Below are 23,260 nucleotides of genomic sequence, written 5' to 3'. Positions count from 1 at the left end.
AAAGTAAAATTGTGAAAAGTCTTAGATCGCAGGTTGAGGAGTTTGAATTATATCCTAGGGGGCCGTAGGAAGCCACCGTTCCCCATCTAAGCTTGGGAGTGACATATGCCTTAGGAAGATCAGTCTAGCTGATGACTCTGGGGGAATACAGTGGAAGCAGAGACCCGCTCAAAGGGGCAAGAGCCAGGCAGTGACGGGACGCTAGAGTGGAGAGACAGGAAAAGACTGGCAAGAAGTCATAGAGAAAGAATGCCTAAGCCTCAGGAACTGACTGGATGCTGGAGTGTTGGCAGCAAGAGGAGGAAAGTGCCAAGGACCCCTCCCGCAGCTTGTGAACCTGAGCGGCTGGAAGGGCAGTGAGTGACCCCATCCGAAACAGGGAAGTTTGGGGAGCAGGCTGAATAGCGGGGCTGGTCAGGTCTCCTTCAAACATACGGAGCCGGCTATGCTGATTTCTGGGGCAGACAGTTGGCCAAACCGGACTGGAGTTTAGGAGAGAGAAGGGGGCGAAGACGCAGATTTAGAAGTCAAAAACCATAAATCAAAGAAGAAAAGCGGGCCCGGCACGCGCCACTAGGGCAGGGTTATGAAAACCAGGGAAGAGAGGGGGGATCCGGGAGAGAGGCCCCCAGGATAACACCCAAAATCCCGTCTGGCCTTTGGCTCCTTCCTACCCGTTCTGCGTTCTCACACCTTTCTGCCCTCCGAGCGCTGCATCCCAGCGACACCAGCCTCCTGGACGTTCCCGCATCTTCACCGGCCATCCTCCAAGTCTGGAAGGCTCTCCCGCCCCGCCCCGCCCCCACCTGCAGACTTTCCTGAAGCCTCGGCTAAAGCTTCACCCCATGCCCGAAGCCTTTCCCGGCTCCCCTCGCGCTTCCCATCTCGTCTATCGCGTCTGTCCGCAGGAAGTTCTTGGCACGCTGTCCCTCCTGTCTCCTACCACCCGGCGAGCTCGAGGGCAGCGGGACTGATTGTCTTTTTGCGCGTCTCTAGCGCTTGGCACCTGGCCTGGCACAGGGTGGGCGTTTCAGAAATGCTTGTCGACTGGCCTGCAGGCAGGTGGGCAGGGCCCGTGGCCGCAGGGAGGTCCAGCGATTTGAGGCCGGACAAACTCTCAGTTAATTAATGGGAACTTGGGGGGGGGGGGGTGGGTGAGTGGGTCGGCAGTCAGATTTCAAGGGGCGGAAGCAAAGGTCGGTGAGGAAGTGGAGGTGAGGAGCGTAAGCGACCCCCAAATCCTGGAGAACTTGGAGGAGAAACAAACAAGCCCTCCGAGGCGGGGAAGCCTCAGGTTCCCTCGTGAAAGAACTCCGCCTCCTCCCCGGCCCGCTCTGCCTTTTCCCTCAGAATCCAACATCTTTCTTTTTCATCCGGGAGCTAAATTCTAAACCACAGCCCCTCCGCCGCTCGCCCATGCTCCGGAGCTCGGGAGGCCAGCACCGGGCACTCTGGCTACGAAGCCCGCCCAGCCCACGCTTCCGAAAGGCGCTGTGGGAGACTCCCGGCACCCCGGCCCGCGCGCTTGCGCAGACGAGCCCCGGCAGCGAGGGAGGGAGGGAGGCAGCGCGCCTGCGCAGGAGGTGGTGAGCTTGCGCCTGCGCGGGCGAGGACGCGGCCCTTGGCAGAGGAGGCAGTCTCAGCTGTCGGAGCCCTTAGGGTAGGAGAAGCAGTCCGAAGGGGTGGGAAGATTGCGTGGTGGAAGTCGCTACCCCCCCCCCCCTTGGCCCCGTGACGTGGGCCGTTGGGCCCCTTCCTGCCCTCCGCCCGGCAAGCGGGCAGTTCTTTTTTCCCGTTCTCTTCCTCCCGGTGGTCTGGGTGTGTTCGCACGGCCCCCGGCTCTTCGCCGCTGCCCCCCCCCCCCCGGCTGCGCAGCTGGACCCCGTGTGGGTTTGGGGGAGGAGGGGGAAGGTCCGGGGGGTGTTAGTGCCCAGAAGCCCCTCATTGGGAAGGTGCACCCCGGGGCGACCCCGGAACGTGGCCCGTCAGCCGGCCCTAGCCCGGTGCCCTGGTGCTGTCACCGCCGGCCGGAGGTGCCCGGGTTCCCGGTGTGAGGAGGCTGTTTAGAGGCCAGGGACGGCCTGGCACGCGCTGGTTCCGGGGAGCCTGAGGCTGACCTGCCCGTCTGCCAGTGTTTAGGAAGCTGGGTGCCTGGCACCACGCCGGTTTCTACTTACTGTACGTGATGCCTTGTAAAGCAGGGGCGCAAGTCTCGGCATCGCTGGGCCGGGCGCCCTTCTCCGGGCCCTTTCTTTCTTCCTCGTGTGCCTTGTCTTTCCTCAGACCACGTGCCCCTGTACATCAGTGATGGGCACCGAGCCCAGGGAGCTCGCCGTGTAGCAGTGCGTGGCTGAGGAGCGGGATGACTAGCGTACCAGGCACACCGGGCAGAATTCGATGAGGTTAGGTCCCAAAGGACTGTTGTGTTTAGGAGATGGGAGGGCGGGCAGCGGAGTTTTCATGAACGGGTAGAATTTCAGCAGGCTTAGGGGTACGGAGCCGTGGGAAATTTATGTCAAAGGAGTCTTCTCTCTCCTGTGTCCTATCTCCCACCAGGCTTTTTCTCATGTCGTCTGTTTGCCCTCTCCCAGTCTTTCATGCCTCTTGTCTCTCCTTTCACTTCTTTTCTCCTTTTGTCTCTTCTTTATTCCCTCTGCCTCTCTCCTTGATGTGTTCCTAGCCGTAGGGCTGTGGAAGCTTCCCTAATAACCAGAATTAAGTTGAACCTCCCTTTACTAAGTTCTTTCAAACCCACACACTTCAGGAGCTTCCTGGACCTAGGCCTTGGCTTTTGGGAAGAGGCAACATTTGCTAGAGAATTCAAGGTTTCTTTTACTCTCCCTGTCATTATTTTCTGTTTTTTTTTTTTTCATGTTGTATCATGAGATTTAAACTTCATGGGAAGGATTCATTTTTCTTGTAATCCCCATACAATAACACAGTGCTTTGTATATAGTAGATGCTTAATAAATGCTTGTTGATCTTTATTTCAGCAAATATAAATCTTCAGCACTCTTACAATTTAATAACCTCAAACAGTCAAGTAAGATAGCATAAAAGAATGATGGAGGCTGATAGTACATTCAGTCATACACATTAGTATTTTCCCTTTCCTTAAAAAAAAAAAGTGTCAGCCACTCAGTCAATCAGCATTTATTTATTAAGGACCTACTACTATGTGCCAGGCACTGTTCTAAATGCTTGAGATACAAAGAAAGGCAAAAGATTGTCCCCGAGCTAATAATCTAATGGGGGAAGCAATATGCAAACAATTATGAAGAAACAAGCTATATACAGGATGAACAGGAAATCATCAACAGAGGGAAGGCACTAGAATGAAGAGGGATTGGGGAAAGGCATCCTGAAGAAGGTAGGATTTTATTTGGAACTTGAAGGAAGCCCCAGAAGTCGGGAGGTAGAGATGAGAAAGAATTACAGGCATGGGAGACAGCTAATGAAAATGCCTGGAGTTGAGAGATGGAATATCTTGTTTATGGAACAACAAGGAGTTAAGTGTCACTGTGATGAAGATGTGTGTGTGCCTGTCTTTGGAGAAGGGTGTGTGTGTGGAGAAGAACAGTGGATTGTAAAGTGTAAGAAAACAGGAAAGGTATATATTTGGAAGGAGGAGGGGTAATAGATTATTAAGGGCTTTGAATATCAATAGGGAATTTTATATTTAACCCTGGAGGTGATAGAGAGCCACTTAATTGAGTAAGGGAGTGATATGGTTGGACTTGCTCTTTAGGAAAATCACTTTGACAGGTAAAAAGAGTATGGATTATAGTAGGGAGAGACTTGTGGCAGGACAGCCAACCAGCAGGCTATCGCAGTAGTCCAGGCATAATATGATGAGTGCCTACGTCAGGGTGGCAGTATCAGAGAGAAGGGGTTATAGTCTAGAGACGTTGCAAATGTGAAATGGACAGGCTCTTGCAATGGATTTAATATGGGAGGGCGGTGAGATAATAAGAATGGAAGATGGCATGTAGGTTGAGAGCCTGGGGGACTAGGAGGATGGTGGTACCCTCATGATAATAGGAAAGTTTGGAAGCAAGGAGGGTTTAGATGAATTCAGTTTGGAATATGTTGAGTTTAAGATATCTACAGGACGTCCATGTCTAATAGGCACTTGGAGATGTGATCCTGGAGGTAAAGAGAGAAGTTAGGGCAGGATAGGTAGATTTGAGAATCACCAGCATGGAGATGATAATTAAATCCATAGGAGCTGATGAGATCACCAAGTGAAGTGATATATAGGGAGAAGAGAAAATGGCCCAGGACAGAGCTCTGTGAGATACCCGTGGTTAACGGCATAACTTGGATGAGGATACAGCAAAAGAGACTAAGAAGGAGTGGTTTGATTGGTAGGAGAACCAGGAGAGAGCAGAGTCCTGAAAACCCAGAGAGACGAGAATATCAAGGAGAGATGGATCAACCATCTCAAAGGCAGCAGAGAGGCCAAGGAGAATGAGAATTGAGAAAAGACCATTGGATGTTTTTGAGTCAAGGTTTATTGCTATAAGACAGTATTGATGCTGAAGAAACTTGTTAACTTGATTCAGTCAATTCAATTCAGCAAACATTAGGCACTTAATACATGTCCTTATGCTGTTTTGCTTGCTGGAGATACAAAGATAAAAATATCCCAGTTTTTGTTTTAATATTTGTTTAATAAGGTCAATTTGTCTTACCTTTAGACAGCTGGATTAGTTTAGTGACTTGAGGTGTCTATTTCCAAATTGATTTCCAGAATAACTGGACAGCTCACAGCTCTACTAACAGCATACCTGTGCCTGTCCTCTCACATGGCCTCTGACATTTTCCTTTTTTGTTGTCTTTGCCAGCCTGATGAGTGTGAGGTGGACCTTTCGAGTTGTTTTAATTTGCATTTTTCTAATAATGAATGATTTGTAGCATTTTTTTTCATGTGGTTGTTGATAGTTTGCCTTTCTTCCTTTGAAAAATGCCTGTTCATATCCTTTGACTATCAGGAATGGCTCTTGTTCATGTATATTCATATTCATTTCCTTGTATATTGTACATCAGATCTTTATCAGCAATTATTTTCCTCCAGCTGTTTCCCTTCCATATTTAACCGTAGTGATTTTGTTGTACAAAAAGTTTTTCTATTTTATATAATCATAATTGTTTTGTCTGTTGTGATCCTCTGTATCCCTTATTTGGTCAAGAACTCTGCCCCTATCCATAGTGGTGAAAGGTATTTTATTCTCTGCCCTTCTACTTTATTTTATATCTAGGTCTTACAATCCATTTGGAGCTTATTGTGGTATATGGTATAAAATGTTGGTCCAAACCAGATTTCTGCCATCCTGTTTTCCGGTTGTAGTTTTGTTGTTAGTGCTAATTGTAACATTCCCTTGGCAGTACCTCAGTATTTTGAAAGGGATATTGCTTCTACAAAGACTCAGCCTCCCCTTCAAGCTCCAGTCCTTGTTTGAAAGGAATGGTATAAAGTGACAAAACTTCTCAATTTCATTTAAATATTTTTTTGTTTCCCACAGATACTCAAATAGACCGTACATAACTAACCAAGCTTATTGTGCTGCCATGGAGATCTTAGATAATCACCGGAGTTTTAATTAGGTACATATTCTGCTTTAGAAGTTCATGTTGGAAAACGAGAAATTCTTCCAGAAGGAAACCTAAAGTATTATGCTTAACTTAATGCCCAGACTGAAGAGAAATGTTTTAAACTACTATGGAGGGCAAAGAAATATATTTTGCTCTTGTTAAAACATAGATATACTTACTGTGAAAGTCCAGGTGGGAAAATCAGAGGCACAAGAACAAAGACAAGTCTTGGATTTATACTGTGTATAAATAGACTTACAATTTTGCTCTGGATATCAGTCTGAATGTGTTAAAAAAAAGCCAACCAGTTAATGGATGAGTCAGATGATGATTTTAATGAACTATGCTCCAAACTTTTGCGAAGGGTGAGGAGGAAAGGGGCCAGAGAAGGCCTAGGAGAAACAAGGACTCAGAAGGAGACTAGGAGCATCCAAACAAAAAGCAAATTGAAAAGGACCAAACTTCCAACTAAGACCAAAATCAGCCATGACTCAACAGAAGAGAAAACAGAGCTGGGCAAGAGAGGTCCAGCATCAGAGAATGAAGGAAAATGTGAGGTCACTTGCCATGAAAGTAGAGTGGCTCCTACTTCAAAAAGAGAGGAAGACGTGCTTGCAGCCACTCAAAAAGAGCCTGTGCCACAACCGAGTCAGTCAAAAAACTGGACAGGTAACCAAATTAAAATTCCTCTTTTCTTTTTTGCTCTGATTTCAGTATTTATTTTTTTCCAATTACATGTAAAAACAAAACTTGACATTTGTTTTTTAAAAAAATTTGGAGTTGCAGATTCTCTCCCTCCTTCTCCTCCCTCATTGAGAAGGCAAGCAGTTTTGTATAAGTTACATATTGCAGTCATGCAAACACATTTTGTTATATTATAAAAGAAAACTGACCAGAAAACAATAAAGTAAAAAATAATATGCTTTGATCTGCATTCAGACTCTGTCAGTTATTCCTTTGGAGGTGGGTAGCATTTTTCATCACAATTCCTTCATAATTGTCTTGGATCTTTGCATTGCTGAGAATAGCTAAATCATTCACCACTGATCATTGTACAACGTTGCTGTTATGGTGTACAATGTTCTCCTGGTTCTGCTCACTTCACTTTGCATCAGTTCATGTAAGTCTTTCCAGGTTTTTCTGAAAATATCCTGCTTATCATTTTTTAAAAATATTTTTAAGTTTTTATTCATTTTGAATTTAAATACAGAAAGACAAAAAAAAGAACATTTCCATGTATACAACACAACATAAAAAAGAAAATTCAATATAAAACCATGAATTTCCATTTCACACTGTTTACTTTTTTTTGAAAAAACTATGTAATAAATATTGCACATAATTTTCAAAGCTACCCTGCTTTTCTGTGCTTCCTTCTAAGTTATCTTTTGTTCTCTGCTGTGTACTTTTAATTTTTTTTTCTCTCTCAATATTATTTCTGTGAGGAAAGTCCCAAATCCTTTGTCAAGTAAAAAATCCTATTCAGACATAAGAATCAGTCAGTGAAGGCCATATTTAAAATAAACAGCTCTATCTTATATTTTAGAACAGGGTTGTATTACTCTGCATAAAATGAATAGTTTTAGATTTGTTTTTCCCTGTCAGGTGTTCCAGATGACCCTTCTCAGACAACATCACGCTGTTTGACTGCTTTGTTACCAAGTGTCTCTAAACCCCGGGCAGCAGAGCTGGTATTGCAAAAAATGCAGCAGTTCAAGAGAACAGATCCAGAAAGGTTGAAACATGCCCCCGAAGGCTGTTCAGTGGAGACTGTACTTCAAGAAAATGTTTCAAAATCTGGGCAGGAGGAGGATGCACTGAATAACGGTAAGGTATCTTCTGAAGAGTCAATAGGTTACAGCTAGGGAATAGAAGGTAGGATTCCTAGTATTGTTACTTGGATTCTTTGAGATGGTCTCCGTTCTTCCTTACATCCAAATCCACCTTTCTGTCAAAAGAATACAAAGGGAAAAAACATGGTATAACTGGCCTAGTGTCAAATCTATAGCAATAGTCGGTGTTAACATCGTCTATGGGGATGGATTTGTTGGTCCATTTATTTGAGATCTTTCTCAAGACTAGAACTGTTCACTTCATTAATATGACTCCATTGATCAGACACATCATGCAGATGCCTTTAAACATCAATCATAATTTGTCTTTTAAATAAGGGAAGGACTTCAGTATTGGGCCAGATGGATTCAGAATTCTGCCCTTTGTGACTGAGAAGTAAACACATTGTAATATTAGAGGTTGAGATTCAAGGAAGTAAAGTAGATTTGGAAAAAAGTTAGTGCCCGCTATCTAATCAGCAACCCAGTAAATATGTGGTGTCTGAAGGATTACCTTTCAGCCAAAGCAGGGGAGATAGAAAGCGAGTGCTTAGACTTGTAATTCCTGTGTTTTGCCCTCACTGAATCCTTGGCAAGCCTTGGAAAATTGGAGCCTTAGTATTCAATAGCCATGCTTTCTAGTTACTCGGTTTGGTGTATACAGAGTCTTTTCTACTTAGTGGTACTCACTGGCCTGTCATTTGACTACACATAAAATAAGAGGGAGCTATTTACCATTTTTTCCTTTAATTTTTTTTTTACCATTTATCTTTATCTTGCACACACACCCCTGCCCTTAATAAATCACAGTAATCCGTGTCAGTGTATCCACCTTGCATCTTTAATATGCTTTATATATTTACATATATCTTTTATACTTCTCTGCTGAGAGGAGAAAAATGTTTCCTCCTCCTTTGTTTGAGACAAAGATTAAGCCATTTATCATTTTGCAGAGTATGTTATCTGGCCCATAAGAAATTTAGCCAGTGAACTAATATTGGATTCTAATGTTCTTCAGTAGGCTGGGTTGACTGGGTCTGTGTGTCCTGGCCAGCCAACAAAATCTTTTTTTTTTCCCCCAAGAAAACCTTTTTTTAAAACTCTGTAAAATGAAAGGGTCGGACTAAATTATTTCTAAGGTCCTTCTTGCTGTTATTATGCCATGATTATTAAATGTAAATTTTCAGAGAGAAATTTTTCCTTTAAGAAGATTTGTTTTTCTTTTCCCCTAGGAAACATTCCGGGCCTTTCTGTGACAGAGAGTGACGCAGCTCTGGCCTTGGCTTTACAGCAGGAATTTGGTCAGGAGGCCCCCCAGAATTCAGACAGTCTGGAGCAGGAGGGTTTGTTTTTCTGCCAGATTTGTCAGAAGGATCTCTCAGCCATGAATGCTACTCGAAGGGAACAGCATGTTAACAGGTTAGACCAGCTTACACGGTTGCATCTCTAGGCTACCATTTAGTTTAATGGTTGCATCAGTGTTGTATGGAATCAAAATGATGTTAATCTCGGAAGCTTTACAATATTAATACTAATTATACTTTGTTGCTGAAAAGGACACTTTGTTAATGGAAACACCACCGACTGAAACTCTGCTTTCCTTTCCCCAGCCTCTTCCTCATATACTTGGTCTATGCTCCTAAGTCTAAGGAAGCGCTTCTTAAACTGTGGATCACAGCCCCATATGGGGTCATGTAAATGAATGTGGGGGTTTTGAAAAATTTGGCAACAGCAAAAGGTTTCTGAATGCGCAATAACCAAAAATTAATTCAAAATCAAATATGTAATGAATCTGAGGTGTTTTCTGGCAGTGCTTGCCCGCGTTGCATCCTGCAACTTCACAGCAGCCTTAGTTCTGAATGCAGCAGTGACAATTATAAAATCAAAAAACTCTGAAAATGTTGAAGATACTCAGCATCCTCCAGTATCAAATATTCCACCAAGATTTAATCTTTATGGAAAAATAAACAAGCACGTCCATCTCATTAGTATGTAAATTTGCTTTCATCTTAAATAAATGGTAAAATTATATGTATACCAAAGAATTATTTTAAAATAAATTCCTATATGATTTATTATCAGTAAATGTTTGATTTGTGATACCTATTTTATATACCTATATACCTGGGGTTGCATAAAAATTTCTTAGGCGTGAAGGTGTCATGAATGGAAAAAACTTAAGAAGCCTTGGTCTAAGGGACTGCCCAGTTCTTGTACAGAGACTCTTTATAGTTGGGCACATAATTTATAAGCTGTTTGTTGTGAAATGCTTTCATGACTGAGTGACCCACAGCATATCTAAATCTTCGTCATAATGTACTATGTTATAAAGGAATTTTTTGTTTTGGCTTTTCTTCTGTAGATGCTTAGATGAGTCAGAGAAGTCCCTGGAACCTGCCTCTAGTGCACCTAAGATCCCAGAATGCCCAATCTGCGGCAAGTCGTTTACCACTTCAAAGAGCAGAAATAGTCATTTGAAACAGTGTGCGGTCAAGATGGAAGTTTCTCCCCAACAACTGGTCCAGGCGGTCAGGCTGCAGACATTTCAGCCCAATGAGTGTTTCCCATCAGCGTCAAAGTGAGTCAGAGGAATAGTGAAGAAGTTCAGTAATGCAATGATGTCCTTTGTTTTGTCAAGACTGGAAATGTGGTTTGTTATATTATTTTAAAGACTTTTAACATTTTTTGACAAACCAATCAGACATCCAGGGCCACCCACCTTTATTAAAGTATTAAGTTGATACATTATTCCTACTGAAGAGTAAATGATTTGAGGAAGGAATAAGTCATCTTCATAATAAACAAATGCTATATTATAGATTTTCCTTCTTTTGGGGACTTTGAAATTAGAATGGTCATTTATCTGAAATGGTTTAGTGGTAGCCCTTCCTAAAGGTATGATAGGCACTCTCATGAGAACCTCTTTAACCATATAGTTCCTTGTCTCTAAATAACAAGTACTTCATGTGGTTCTGCGGTTTAATCTGTTGAATTATAAAGTTTCACTTCAACAGAAACAACCCATCTTTCATATCTATTAATACTAGGCAAATTGCCAAAATTGTAGAGGGACCAGATGCGTCAATAGCTCTCAAGCTGAAGTTTTAAATAGAAGTTTGGAACCATTTAGAAAGATATTTGCAAGAATTAAATGCTTTAATGCTAGTGTCGTGCAATTTGATTACAGTTAGGAAAATAAGGTCTGTTTTCTGGAGTGGAGGTCACCCAAACCTGAGGACAGAGTAAGCTTTTCTCCCACTGTACCCTGTTCAACAATGGGTCTCAGTACTTAACCTGACTAAGTTTCCCAGGCTCATTTTTATTTGAGAATTTGCTGTGAGTGCTCAAGCAAAAATCAGGGAGAAATTGGTTGTGGCAGATAAGGGACCAAAGAAGGTTGCCTTTTTTTATCTGGTTGGCCAATATACATAGTGACATTGATCACAGTCATGTCTGGCCTGTGCCAGCACCAACAGAGAATGATGAAAGAAACAGGATCGGATGGGCCTGCCCTATTGGACATTTTGAGCCTTTATCTAAACCATCCCTTTGTGTAGTGGGAATACACCTAAACTGTCTCACATAGATAAAAATGTCCTATTTTTTTTAATACGAGAAGAAAAAAAAGCAAATGTGTATGTGCGAAGTACACCATTATCAATAACAAACAGTAATAATTTAGATGTGCTTGACGGAACATCGAACCTTTTGTTATGTACTCCAGTAAGGGTATAATAGGTATTTGTTGTTAGTCATTTTAGTCATGTCTGGCTCTTTGTGACCCTTTGGAGTTTGCTTGGAAGAGATGCTAGAGTGGTTTGCCATTTACGTCTCCAGCTTTTTTTTTTTTTTTTATAAATGAGGAACTGAGGCAAACAAGGTTGAGTGACTTGCCCAGGGCCACACAGCTAGTTAAGTGTCTGAGGCCAGATTTGAACTCAAGAGAATGTCTTTTTGACCTCAGGCCCAGCATCTTATCCTCTGCTGCATCTAGCTGGTAGCTGTACTTTTGAGGGAAAATTCCACAGCTATAGATTGGATGTCATTTTGCCTATAGGTTGTAGTTTCTCAGCCCATTTGTTTCCTCCCATATATCCCAAGAGGATAATAAAGGACCCTTAAGCAGGCAGGGAGGTTCCAGGTTACCTTGAAAGTTTCTGATTGGCTTAGAGGGTTTTCATTGGATTTAGGATACACACAACTTCTCCAGGATCTTTCATGGTGGTCCAGGGGATTTTGAAAGCCATCCCAGACTCCAGAGTGTAGACCAGAGACTTTCTCACCCACCCCATCCAGAGGTGCTCAAAAACATTCACACAGAATGCCTAATGACCTAAGTCAGTGTACTGAAAGTGGTGTTTGGGTTTGATACCCCAAAGGTAATTCTAAGTGTTACTGCAATCAAGGGATGGGAAACCTGCAGCCTTGAGGCCACATGAAGCCTTCTAGATCCTTGAGTGCAGCCTTTTGACTTGAGTCCTTGTTTTACAGAACAAATTCTTTCATTAAGGGGATTTATTCTGTGAAGTTTGGATTCAAAGGGCCACACTTGAGGACCTAGAGGGCCACACGTGGCCTTGAGGCCTCAAGTCCCCCACTGCTGCATCTAACCTATTCCTGGTCTCACATGTCCATTATAATCTCTTCAGCCAGAAAATCCCACCAGTTATGCTCCTTCAACCCAAATTATCTAAGAAAACCTGATAGATAAACCCATATATTGACTCAGTTGTATCAATTGATAATGTTACTAAGTTTATGTATAGGCAGTACTAGCTTGGAAGCTTTAAATCCAATTATTTAAGCTTATTTTTAAAAATTTCATATTTCATTTTGAACTTAAGCACCAAAAAGGAGGATTTCTGTGTATATATAACAACACATAGATATTTTTAGTTATGAATCTCCACGTCACGTCACTTGCTTTAAAAAAAAGTGTATAATTCTATTTGTTACTTTTGAATCTGTCCTAATCATCTGTGCTTCCTTCTAAACTGTACGTTTTAAAAAATGTTTCCGTGTTTTTTTTGTAGGTGTACCTATTAAAAACTCTCCCTCCTTTTGCAGCCCCTCCCTACCATTAGTAAAGAGAAAGAAATGAGAAAAAAAAGTATGTCTTTGCACCTGGTGGTTATCACTTCTTCTTTTGTCTGTTTCAGTCAGATAAGAGTAAGGCTCCTGCCCCCTCCAGCCCTGCCTCCAATTTTGCACATTCTTCTTATCTTACATCACAATTATGGGAAATAGCAAGTTCTATGCCCTTGCCCCGCTTTTCATCACTAGTGTATTCCTTCTTTACCCACCCGTTTTTCCCTCTCTTCAAATGCTCAAAACAGAACCATTCCACCCCATTATTTTTCTGTTTAACTCCCTTAAATACCCTTTGCAGATATTAAGGTCTGAAGAGATAAATGCTTGTGTCTTATCCCCCATTAGACTATTAGTATTACATCATCATACATCTTCCAATTGCTCAATTACCTTTCTTAGTTTTTCTGGAGTTTTTTGTTTGTATTTCAGAGTTCCTACTCATCTTTGCTCTTTTCATCAGAAAATGCTTAAAAGACCTCTGTTTCATTAAAGGTCTATTTTTCTCCCTTTAAGATTATACTTGGTTTTGCACAGTAAATTATTCTCGATTGTAAGGCCAGATCTTTTATGTTTTGAAATTAGTATATTCCATTACCTCCTTTGGGTCTTAGAAACTGCCTGATCATGTGTGATCCCGACTTGGTTCTGGGTTCTTGAAATCCTTTCTGGATGGAACTCTGAATTTTGTTTTTGTGGGAACTCTCAATTTTGGCTATCATATTTTTGGGACTTTTACTTTTGATGACCCCCTTCAGGAAGTAATCTGTGTATTCTTACTTTACTTTGCCCTAAGGTTTTAATAGATGCAGGAAATTTTGATCTATGCTTTCTTGAGATATGATTCCTAGGCTTTTTTTTTTTTAAACAGTGGTTTTCAAGAAGTCAAATGATTCTTAAATGTTTTCCTTGACCTATTATCTAAGTCATTTTTTTATATCAAATATCTTACATTTTATTTTTTTTCAATCTTTTAATTTTGTTCTAACATTTCCTTGTATCATGGAGTAATTGATTTCTGTTTGGTCTCTTGTTTTCAGGGAGTCTTTTTCTTGGGAAAGAGCCACTTTCTCTTCTAAGCTACTTATCCTCCTTTTAATTCTTCCTCCAAAGCTTTAATTTTATTTCTTAATCTCTTGCTTCGTTTCTTCTAGGTATTCATGTAGTTCTTGGGACTTCCATATTTTCTTCTGCATCTATGCTTGTAGTTATTAAGGGTTTACATCCACAATAATTTTTTATACTGTTTGGTGGGTTTTTTTTAAGTGAAAAGTCTAGCTTTAGTTTCCGAATTGAGGCTTCGTACCAGGGCCAGACTTCACTCTCTGCTGTATTTCTAGGGGAGTTGGTTGCCCCTGCTTAGTCTTGCCCTTTGTCCCCTGGGTTCCCATGCCTACTTGCACCTCCATGGATTAAGCCTCCCTGAATCTTTGAACTTCCAAGGGCTGGATTTTCATTGCCTTCCATAGCATCTCAGGACAGACTTTTAGGAACCTGTGAGCCCTTGGGTCTGGGGCTTCTCATGGTGAGGTGAAAAGAAGAGGGGTGGGTAAATTCATTACCCTGGGACTTTTTGACAATCCTGGACACTGAGACTTTTTTGGGAACTGGCTACTCTTGTTGCCTCTGGACATAGAGCCGTACAGGCTACACTTGTCTGGTTGATTTGCTAGGAGGGGGAGGCACAGACTGTTTTTTTGTGAAGTTCTAGAATAAAAGAATATTTCTTGATTATTATTTGGTCTGGTGAAAAATTCAGGATTTTGGCAGGAAATCTATAATTCAGTTATTTGAAGTAACTTAGAAAGTACATCTGCATGAAGAAAGGGATCCTTTCTTACCTATCCATGAAGGGAATTCTCCAAAGAGGCATCAGAATTTTCTGTAGAGAATGAGTGGTTAGGTACAAGGAAAACGGGAATTGGGCTATTATGGGTATATGTAATTCTAAACTTAATTATAGAATATTTTTACATCTGATCTAAGCAGAATTACCATAAGTCATCTTTAAATGTGTTTACTGAAAAGCTAGGCTGATACTCTCTGACAAATGGCCAAAGACTATGAACAGACAGTTTTCAAAGGAAAAAAAAATCCAGGCTATCAATAGCTATACGGAAAAAAATGCTCTAAATCACTGACAATTAGAGAAATGTACATTTAAAGCAACCCTGAGGTTCCATCTCACACCTATCAGATTGGTAAACTTGACCAGAAAGGAAAATGACAAATGTTGGAAAAGTCTCACTGATTAATAATTAATTAGCTCACTGCTGGTGGAGCTGTGAATTGGTCCAGATGTCTAGAAAGCGATTTGGAGCTCTACCCCCAAAGCTACCAACTTGGGCCTTGTATCCATTTGATCACTGGATCACCTTTGGTTAGTGACACCACTGGACATCAAACGTCAAAGATATCAAAGAAAGAGGAAAAGGACCCGAATATGTAACAATATTAATAGCACCTCTTTCTGTGGTGGCGAAAATCTAGAAACCAAGGGGGTACCCATCAATTACAAAATGGCAAAACAAATTGTGGTATTGGAATATAAAGGAGTACCATTATGCTGGGTTTTTTTATATAGTTTATTTATTTTTAGTTTTCAATATTCACTTCCATAAAATTTGGAGTTTTAAATTTTCTCTCCCTCCTTCCCATCCCCCTCCCCAAGATGGCATGCAGTCTGATAGAGGCTCTACTTATGCATTCATATTAAACATTTTCACATTAGTTATGATGTAAAGAAGAATTAGAACTAATGGGAAGAATCACAAGAAAGAAGAAACGAAATAAAACAACAGAAGAAAAGAAGGGCAATTAGTGTGCTTCCATCCGCATTCAGACTCCAAAGTTCTTTCTCTGGATGTGTGGAGAGCATTTTTCAACATGAGTCTTTTGGAGTTGTCTTAGGTCCTTGCCTTGCTGAAAAGTCTCTCAAAATCAGTCATCACACAACGTGGCTGTTACTGTGCACAGTGCTCTCCTGGTTCTGCTCCCTTCACTCAGCATCAGTTCATATAAGTCTTTCCAGGTTTTTCTGAAGTCTGCCTGCTCATCATTTCTTATAGCACTGTAGTATTCCATTACATTCACATACCACAACTTGTTCAGCCATTCCCCAATTGATGGACATCCCCTCAATTTCCAGTTCTTTGCCACCACATAAAGAGGTGCTATAAATATTTTTGTACATGTGCATCTTTTTCCCATTTTTAGGATCTCTTTGGGATACAGACCTAGAAGTGATATTGCTGGGTCAAAGGGTATGCACAGTTTGATAGCCCTTTGGGCATAGTTCCAAATTGCTGTCCAGAAAGGTTGGATCAGTTCACAACTCCACCAAGAATGCATTAGTGTTCCAGTTTTCCTACTTCTCCAACATTTATCATTTTCTTTTTTTGCACTATTAGCCAATCTGATAGGTGTGAAGTGGTACCTCAGAGTTGTTTCAATTTGCATTTCCCTAATGGATAATGATTTAGAGCATTTTTTCACATGACTATTGTTAGCTTTAATCTCTTCCTCTGAAAACTGCCTCTTCATATCCTTTGACCATTTATCAATTGGAGAATGACTTGTATTGTTATAAGTTTGACTCAGTTCTCTATGTATTTTAGAGATGAGGCCCTTATCAGAGACACTGGCTGTAAAAATTGTTTCCCAACTTTCTGCTTCCCTTCTAATCTTGATTGCATTGGTTTGGTTTATACAAAAGAATTTTAATTTAATGTAATCAAAATTATCCATTCTGTATTTCATGATGTTGTCAGTCTCTTGTTTGGTGATAAAGTCTTCTGTTCTCCATGGCTCTGGCAGGTAAACTATTCCTTGCTCTCCTAGTTTGCTTATGGTATCACCCTTTATACGTAAATTGTGTACCCATTTTGACTTTATCTTGGTATCCCGTGTAAGATGTTGGTCTGTGCCTAGTTTCTGCCAGTCTATTTTCCAGTTTTCCCAGACACTTTTGTTAAATAATGAGTTCTTATCCCAGAAGCTGGAGGGTTTATCAAACAGTAGATTGTTATAGTCGTTGACTTGTGTACCTAACCTGCTCCACTGATCCACCACTCTGTTTCTTAGCCAGTACCAAATGGTTTTGATGATTGCTACTTTATAATACAATTTCAGACCTGGTAGTGCTAAACCGCCTTCCCTTGAATTTCTTTTCATTCGTTGCCTTGATATTCTGGACCTTTTGTTCTTCCAGGTGAATTTCGATATTATTTTTCTAGCACTGTAAAGTAATTTTTTGGTGGTTTGATTGCTATGGCACTGAATAACTAAATTAGTTTAGGTAGAATTGTCATTTTCATTATATTATCTTGGCCTACCCATGAGCAACTGATACTTAGATCGGACTTTATTTGTATGAAAAATGTTTTGTCACAATTACAAAACACTTTTCATGTAAATAAAGTCTGATCTAAATATCAGTTACTAATGGGTAAGCTGAAGGCTGATTTCAAAGAAGCCTGGAAATACTTGGAAAAACTGATACAGAATGAAGGGAACAAAATCAGGAAAACAATTTATACAGTAAAAGCACCTTTGAAAGACTTAACTCTGGCCTTTGCAATGATGGTCCACCATTCCAGGGATCTGGTGATGAGATGATGGACTTGGCACAGAATAAGATATTTTTTGGACTTGACCAGATTAGAAATTTGCTTTGCTTGATTATGCATATTTGGAGGAAGGGTTTTTGTCCCTGTCTCCCCCAAGTTTATGGTGGGGGAAGGGGAAAAACAGGTTTTTGTTAACTGAAAAAAAGAAAATTAAAAAAAGAAAGCCTGGGCTGAGATGAGTAGTCTTAAACAAGGAATTCTGTGTACTAACATAAAAGTGTTAAGCAGCACCCTTTTTTTCTTGAGATTTTAGAATCTTGAGCAAAGTGAGAGAATAAAAAAAAATTAACTGCACAACAGAAACTTGCTTCCAATGTTTAAAGAGTTGAATTGTTTTGTTACTTTGACATTTGGCTTCTTCCTTCTCCCTATAAGAATAAGCCTTGCTGCCTTCTAAAATCTGGATTGAATAGTGCGATATTATACAGTAGTTTACTACTCTAATCCTCATTAACTCTTCTTCTGTGGCTCTTTGTTTTCAGCAAACCAGCTAGTGAGTCAAAGAGGAAAGGGTCAACAAATGAAAAGAAACCACAGAAAAGGCGGAGGACATCCAAAGCAGAGCCCATGTCGGAGGACCTCCTTGTTGCAATGGCAATGTCCCATTCTCTGATGGAGCAATGCAAGACGGTGACAAATGATGATCTTGGAAATATGTTTCCAAACAGCATAAGGCCGGGAGCAGGTACACGAGAGTGGTGCTACATTAGCTCATTAGAGATCCTAGGTCCTTTTTCATTTCACATTTATTCAGACCGTAAGAACCTGTATAGGTTTCTGTATAGATTTCAGTGTATGGATTTTAATGTCAGTAGATTCATTCCATTATTGATCCAAATTGTTTTTTATTTATCTTTAGAGAAGAAAAGTCGTAAGAGGAAACTTGTTTCCCCACCTCAATTGTTATTTCAAGGTTCAGAGACTTACCTTCATCAGATACAGGATCGATTTGCTGTTCTCCTCACAGAGGAATTAGAGATGTCTAGCACTCCACCACTTCCACTGAGCAAAATTTTGAAAGAAGAGATGGGCAAGGCACATTGGTGTCTGCTTCAGCCTGAAGAAAAACAAGGCATTCTGTGGAGAGGCAGCTCTCTGACCGGAGCTTGGCCTCTGGAGTCTTTTTATGCTAAAGGATTGGACCCTCCTATTTTACCCTGGAAACCTACTAAGGTGAGATTTTCCCATGACCACACCTGGAGGTGTTGGGGTAGAACTGATGGGGACAGAGTTCTACGGGGGGTTAGGGCACTTCTCCTGGCCCTGCCATTGACTGTGGCAGTTGAAGTAAAGCACTTAACTAATTTAGGAATCAGGTTTTTTTTTAATCTATAAAGTGCTTATTTTATAGGGTAAGGATGTATGAGTCTGACTCTTACTTCTATCCAGTTAGCTAGATATGACTATATATATAACTGGTTAACATATAGATACACTGGCCTGACATTAATTGGTATATGATATCTGGTGAAACAACCCCATAGGTTTCCATAGGAATAAAATTATAAGTAACATGGTAAACAAACTGACACTTGAGAGTTAATTCCACTGAGGCTCAAGGATTTACTCTGCTGACCATCCAGTTCATTTCACAGATATAACATTATAATGGAGTTCTAAAGTGAGTGTGGTTTATGATATATTAATGACCTTACTTTGAAATGACAGTCAGAACAAGCTATAGTAGATATAGATTTCATCTCCCTCCCTTAAATTTGATCTCTTTCAAGTAGGCATGCTTTTGATTTTCTAAGTCAGTATCACTACAAAAATGTGGATTAACTGTATCTTCCTCTCAGGAACTCTCTTGGGTATAGGTTTGAGAATCAAATAGAGGAGTTTAGGGATAGCCCTTCATGGAATCAGAAAGGTGGACGAGAGTTCCTGAATGTCCTTCCAACCTTTAGAGCCTATGATCCAGTGGTCATTTACATTTGTTTGGAAACTTTGTTCCTTTCTGGTATTTTCCCTGTAACTAAATCCCTCTCTAAGGGCATTAGTACATATCAGCATTGTTGTAAGCTTAACTCTAGGTCCGTGTTGTACTAAGAATAAAAAAGCTTTGCAATTAAAATCTAATTACTGAAGGAAAAGAGGTAAGAAACCAAAGAAGGAAAAGGAAAGTATAGGGATTAAAGCCTAAGAGACCTCAGAGAAGCCAGCTTCTTTTCTCACTTATTAGCTTCTTATAAGAAATTATAGTATAGTGAAAAGAGCTCTGGACTTGAAATCTGGAGACCTGCTTACTAACTAGGAAAGTCATTTAGCCTCTCCTGAGCCTCAGCGGCCTCATCCGTAAGATAAGAACACTTGTATCACACGACTCGCAGCGTTGTTGTGAACAGAGCATTTGGTAAATCTTAAAGCTCTGTAGAAGTGTGAGCTGTTGTTTAGTTCTTGGTGCAGTGGGAAGGGCACTGAACTTGGGGTCAGAAGGAACACTCTCTCTTTTGTCAGTTACCTCCGTGCACCTCGGTTTCCTCATCTGTAGAACTTGGATAATACTTATCGTACCTGCCCTTTTGTACCATGTACATCTCTCATCCAACATCAGTGAATATAATAATGTAACTGGATTGGGTTTGGGTTTATTTTAGAGTTCAGAAAAGGGGCCTGTGCTGCCATTAATGGCATCTGGCCAATCCAAAACAGATGTGCAAGAACCGCCTGCCCTCAGGGAGCGCACTTCTGAAGGCTTTAACTGTAAAACTCCAGAAAAGCCTAATTCCAGGAGGCAGTCGCTTTCCGGTAGCCAAAAAGACCATCAGGCTCTGCAGGTCCTCGTGGATCTGGCAGGAGAAGGGCTGACTCTCACCCAGTGGAATAGCAGTGCTGAAATCCATTCCAGAAGTCCGTCAGGTAAGACACAGCCCCCCAGAGATGCGTTATTCATTTGACTTTGGCTGTGATAGTCCATGGAGGTTATTTCTTAGTTTATGGAATTCTAGACTACACTGGCATGTGAGGGCAATTTAGTCTCTGTAGTTGCTTACATTTTAGCCACACAGTTACATGTGAAATGGGCAATTGTGACTATGCTTAAATCCCTCAACCTAGAAAACAAATTAAAACAAAATATTTTCCAAGGGCAAGTAATAGTTTAGAATGGTCTTATTTATTTTCTAAGAGTGTACCTGCTTGTTGGGAGGGCAGGCTGGCAAAAATGGTTTGTGAGATGTGAATTTTTTTTTACTTGTGTGGTAAGGAAATCCCATCCTCAGCCGTGAGGAAATGTGGCACATTGAAGAGAGCACTGGTCTTAGAATCAAATTTAGCTCTACCAGTTGCTAACCTCTGATCTTGGGCAAGTCAAGTAACCTCTAAGAGCCTTAGTTCCCCCTTCAGTAAAACAGGGGACATCACATGTGTACCAACAACTTCACAAGGTGGTTGTAATGATCAAATGACGCTGTATGTAAAGCAACTTTTTAAAATAAGTTTTTATTGATATCTTTATTTTTGTGTCACCTAAAGTTCCCCTTCTATCTGTCCCTTCTGCTCCCCTCTCCCAGAAAGCCATCCCATGTAACGTAATTTTTCGTTGTTGTGATTTTTAAAATCATAAGTGAATAAGCAGTCTGATCGTTAGAAGCACCCAGGGCTTTCCCAGCCTTCTTTCAGCCTTTGAGAGTCTCGGTGTTTCCTAGTATTTGGTTTTGCTGTTTTTTCTTGCTTAGAATGTGATTTTTCTTTTCATCTGCATTTCCATAAGGGAAAGATCTGGGGTCCTGTGATCTTCCACTGAGTGGATTTGTCTTATCACCCAAAGAGAAGGAACGCCGGAGAAGCCGCAATTCTGCAGTAAGAGTTTATTTTTCAAAAGTATTATAATTCTTTTTATGTCTTTTTAAATTATGAACTAGAAAACGATCCAACACGAACACTTTTATATGCAAAGAAGACCAAAAAAGAGATTGCATATGAAACTGGGAATCTGTTACATGCATCACCTTTTCAGTAAGTGCCTCAGATGCTTATCACCTGTGTGACCCCGGGCAGAAGTCCCTTATCCGCTCTCAGCCTTAGTTCTCCCTCATGTAAAACAAGGACGGTAATAGTGCCCCCCTTAGTGGACTGCTGGGGGATCGAGGAGAGAATTTGCCAAGTGCTCTTCAAATCTCTGACACAACGTGTGATTGTTCAATTCAGAATTACTTTTAGCTTAACGTTGTCCTTGGTTTATCCCAGTTACTGTTAGCTGCAGTTGGCTTGTGTGCATGGTGCAATGAGCCTGCTAAGTTGGTTTATGTCTGTTCCCTTGATGCTACTTAAAGAGCAGGTGTTCTTAAACTTGTTTTGTGTCATGGATGCCATCTCAGGATAATGTTTTTAAATGCATAAAATAGAATATATAAGATTTTACAAAGGAAACCAAATACATTGAAATAGTTATCAAAATGTTTTTTTAAAAAAGTTCACAGGCTCCAAATTAAGAACCCCTGCTAGTGTGGGCCAACAAGAATTGTTTCTGTCCTGCCACCTGAAGTATGACCAATACCATTTGTATTTGCTTAACTTTCTTTGTGTTTGTCCCTAATCCACATAATCTGCTTCTTTCCTCTATGGTTTTTTATGGGAATGACTTCATGACACTGGCCTAAAAGAGCCAAGGAATGGTTCCATTGCTATATGTTTTCTTTCCATTTTGGTCAGCAGGGCCACCAGTTCATCTGTGAACACCTTCCAGTTTTCCTTAACTGAAATAGCCAGCACGTCTATCCTCTGAAGTATTTATCTTAAATGATTAGATTTGAAATTCATTAGATTTAAAGCTTCCGTTTGTCATAATGGACATTATCCTACCATTATGTTGTAATGAGACTGATTGGAATGGATTAGCCACTTTGTTAGAGAAGTGAATTATGGTAGAAAGTGGGTGTTTTCATCCCTTTCCTTTTTTCAGCTGTCACTTAGTTTGCTGTCTGCTGATTTTGGTGCAATGGTCAACAACCCCCACCTGAGTGATGTGCAGTTCCAGATGGACTCTGGAGATGTGCTCTATGCTCACATGTTTGTGCTTTATGCACGATGCCCACGTCTCATTCAGATCGTAAGTATGGTTAGAGGTTAAAGGCTGGTTTTCTTAATGTAACCCCTTTCTTTTCTTTGCATATTCTTTTTACTCTTCCTCTTTTTTCTCCTTTTGCTACCATCAGTCCCTTTTCCTCCCCCTCTTGGCTAGTTTTCTCTCTCCCTCTTTTTTGTATCTTCTATTTTCTTTCTCCTTTTTTTCTCCTTTTTGCCTTAACCTTGTCACCCTTTCCCATCACACTATCCTTAACCTCTTTCCCTTACAAATCCCAAACATTTTTCTCTTTACTTTCATGTTCTTTCTATTTTGCCCTTACCTTTTAAAAAAAATTCCTTTATTATGAACTTATCAAATATCAACAAATATGAAAAGGAAATAGAAAATGGGAAATGGGGACTTGCTAGTACGTATAAGAGCCCAGGTCCTCTGCAAACACTCCAGTGGGAGTTAGAAATGCGTCGCTCTAAAAATCACAAGGAAACACCCTGCCTAGGAATCCACAGGGGGACCCCTGGAGTCCTGAGGAGGAACCTGAGATAAACAGGTAGAAAGCAGGACCTTGGTGGAAAGTGGAGCCCCAGAAGACTCTGCCCAGGGCTACTTGGCACTAGCAGCCTGAGCTTGGCAGTGACCCTAGCCCAGCCTGAACTATTCCTGAAGCCCATAGCAAGGAGCAGACCCAGGGAGTCCCAGGCAGGGTCTGTTGTGGCACTGATGACCCAAGCCCAGCTTTGGAGAATGACCCTAGATAGTATCCAGCCTGAGTAAGCCCTGAATCTTGTGGAGGGAGCCTAGTAAAGGAATAGTTCCTGAGCATAAGCACAGGGAGGAAAATGCCAAGCAGAGCCTAAAGCAGGGGGAGATCCTGGTGTCTTGTGACAAGAGCCCAGCAGTGGAGGAACCTCAAAGTCCCTTAAACGATGGGTCTAGTCTAGGCTTCCATAATCAGGACCAGGAAAACTCTGCCCATGCCATTCATTTGAGGAGATTGACAGGTCCCTCACCTGAGGTACTAAGACAGATGAGTTGAGCAAACCAAGAAAAATGCTGAATATCATAAGGAGGTGTTTTAGTTGGAGAGACAC

At 41.2% G+C, this 23,260-nt stretch overlaps 1 protein-coding gene across 2 annotated transcripts in view; it reads left to right on the top strand.

Annotated features, from left to right (window-relative positions):
• The first annotated feature begins 1,604 nt into the window (after positions 1-1,604).
• Positions 1,605-23,260, top strand: part of SLX4 (SLX4 structure-specific endonuclease subunit) — a 43,800-nt gene continuing 22,144 nt past the window's right edge. Inside the window, exons 1-10 of one of the 2 annotated variants that reach the window (XM_036737858.1) lie at positions 1,605-1,660; positions 5,526-6,264; positions 7,201-7,422; positions 8,660-8,846; positions 9,790-10,005; positions 17,626-17,828; positions 18,003-18,316; positions 19,741-20,002; positions 20,856-20,944; positions 22,047-22,193. In XM_036737858.1, coding sequence (XP_036593753.1) covers positions 5,907-6,264; positions 7,201-7,422; positions 8,660-8,846; positions 9,790-10,005; positions 17,626-17,828; positions 18,003-18,316; positions 19,741-20,002; positions 20,856-20,944; positions 22,047-22,193 — 1,998 coding nt within the window. In that variant the 5' untranslated portion in view covers positions 1,605-1,660; positions 5,526-5,906. Of the gene's footprint in view, positions 1,661-1,975; positions 2,403-5,525; positions 6,265-7,200; positions 7,423-8,659; positions 8,847-9,789; positions 10,006-17,625; positions 17,829-18,002; positions 18,317-19,740; positions 20,003-20,855; positions 20,945-22,046; positions 22,194-23,260 lie in introns of those variants that run through there. The other variant, XM_036737856.1, reaches the window with a different exon arrangement.

Source organism: Trichosurus vulpecula, chromosome 9 (genome assembly GCF_011100635.1).
Source record: "Trichosurus vulpecula isolate mTriVul1 chromosome 9, mTriVul1.pri, whole genome shotgun sequence".
Classification (NCBI taxonomy): Eukaryota; Metazoa; Chordata; class Mammalia; order Diprotodontia; family Phalangeridae; genus Trichosurus; species Trichosurus vulpecula.
The sequence above is the reverse complement of the archived record's forward strand: the minus strand, read 5'-3'. Positions and strand labels throughout refer to the sequence as shown.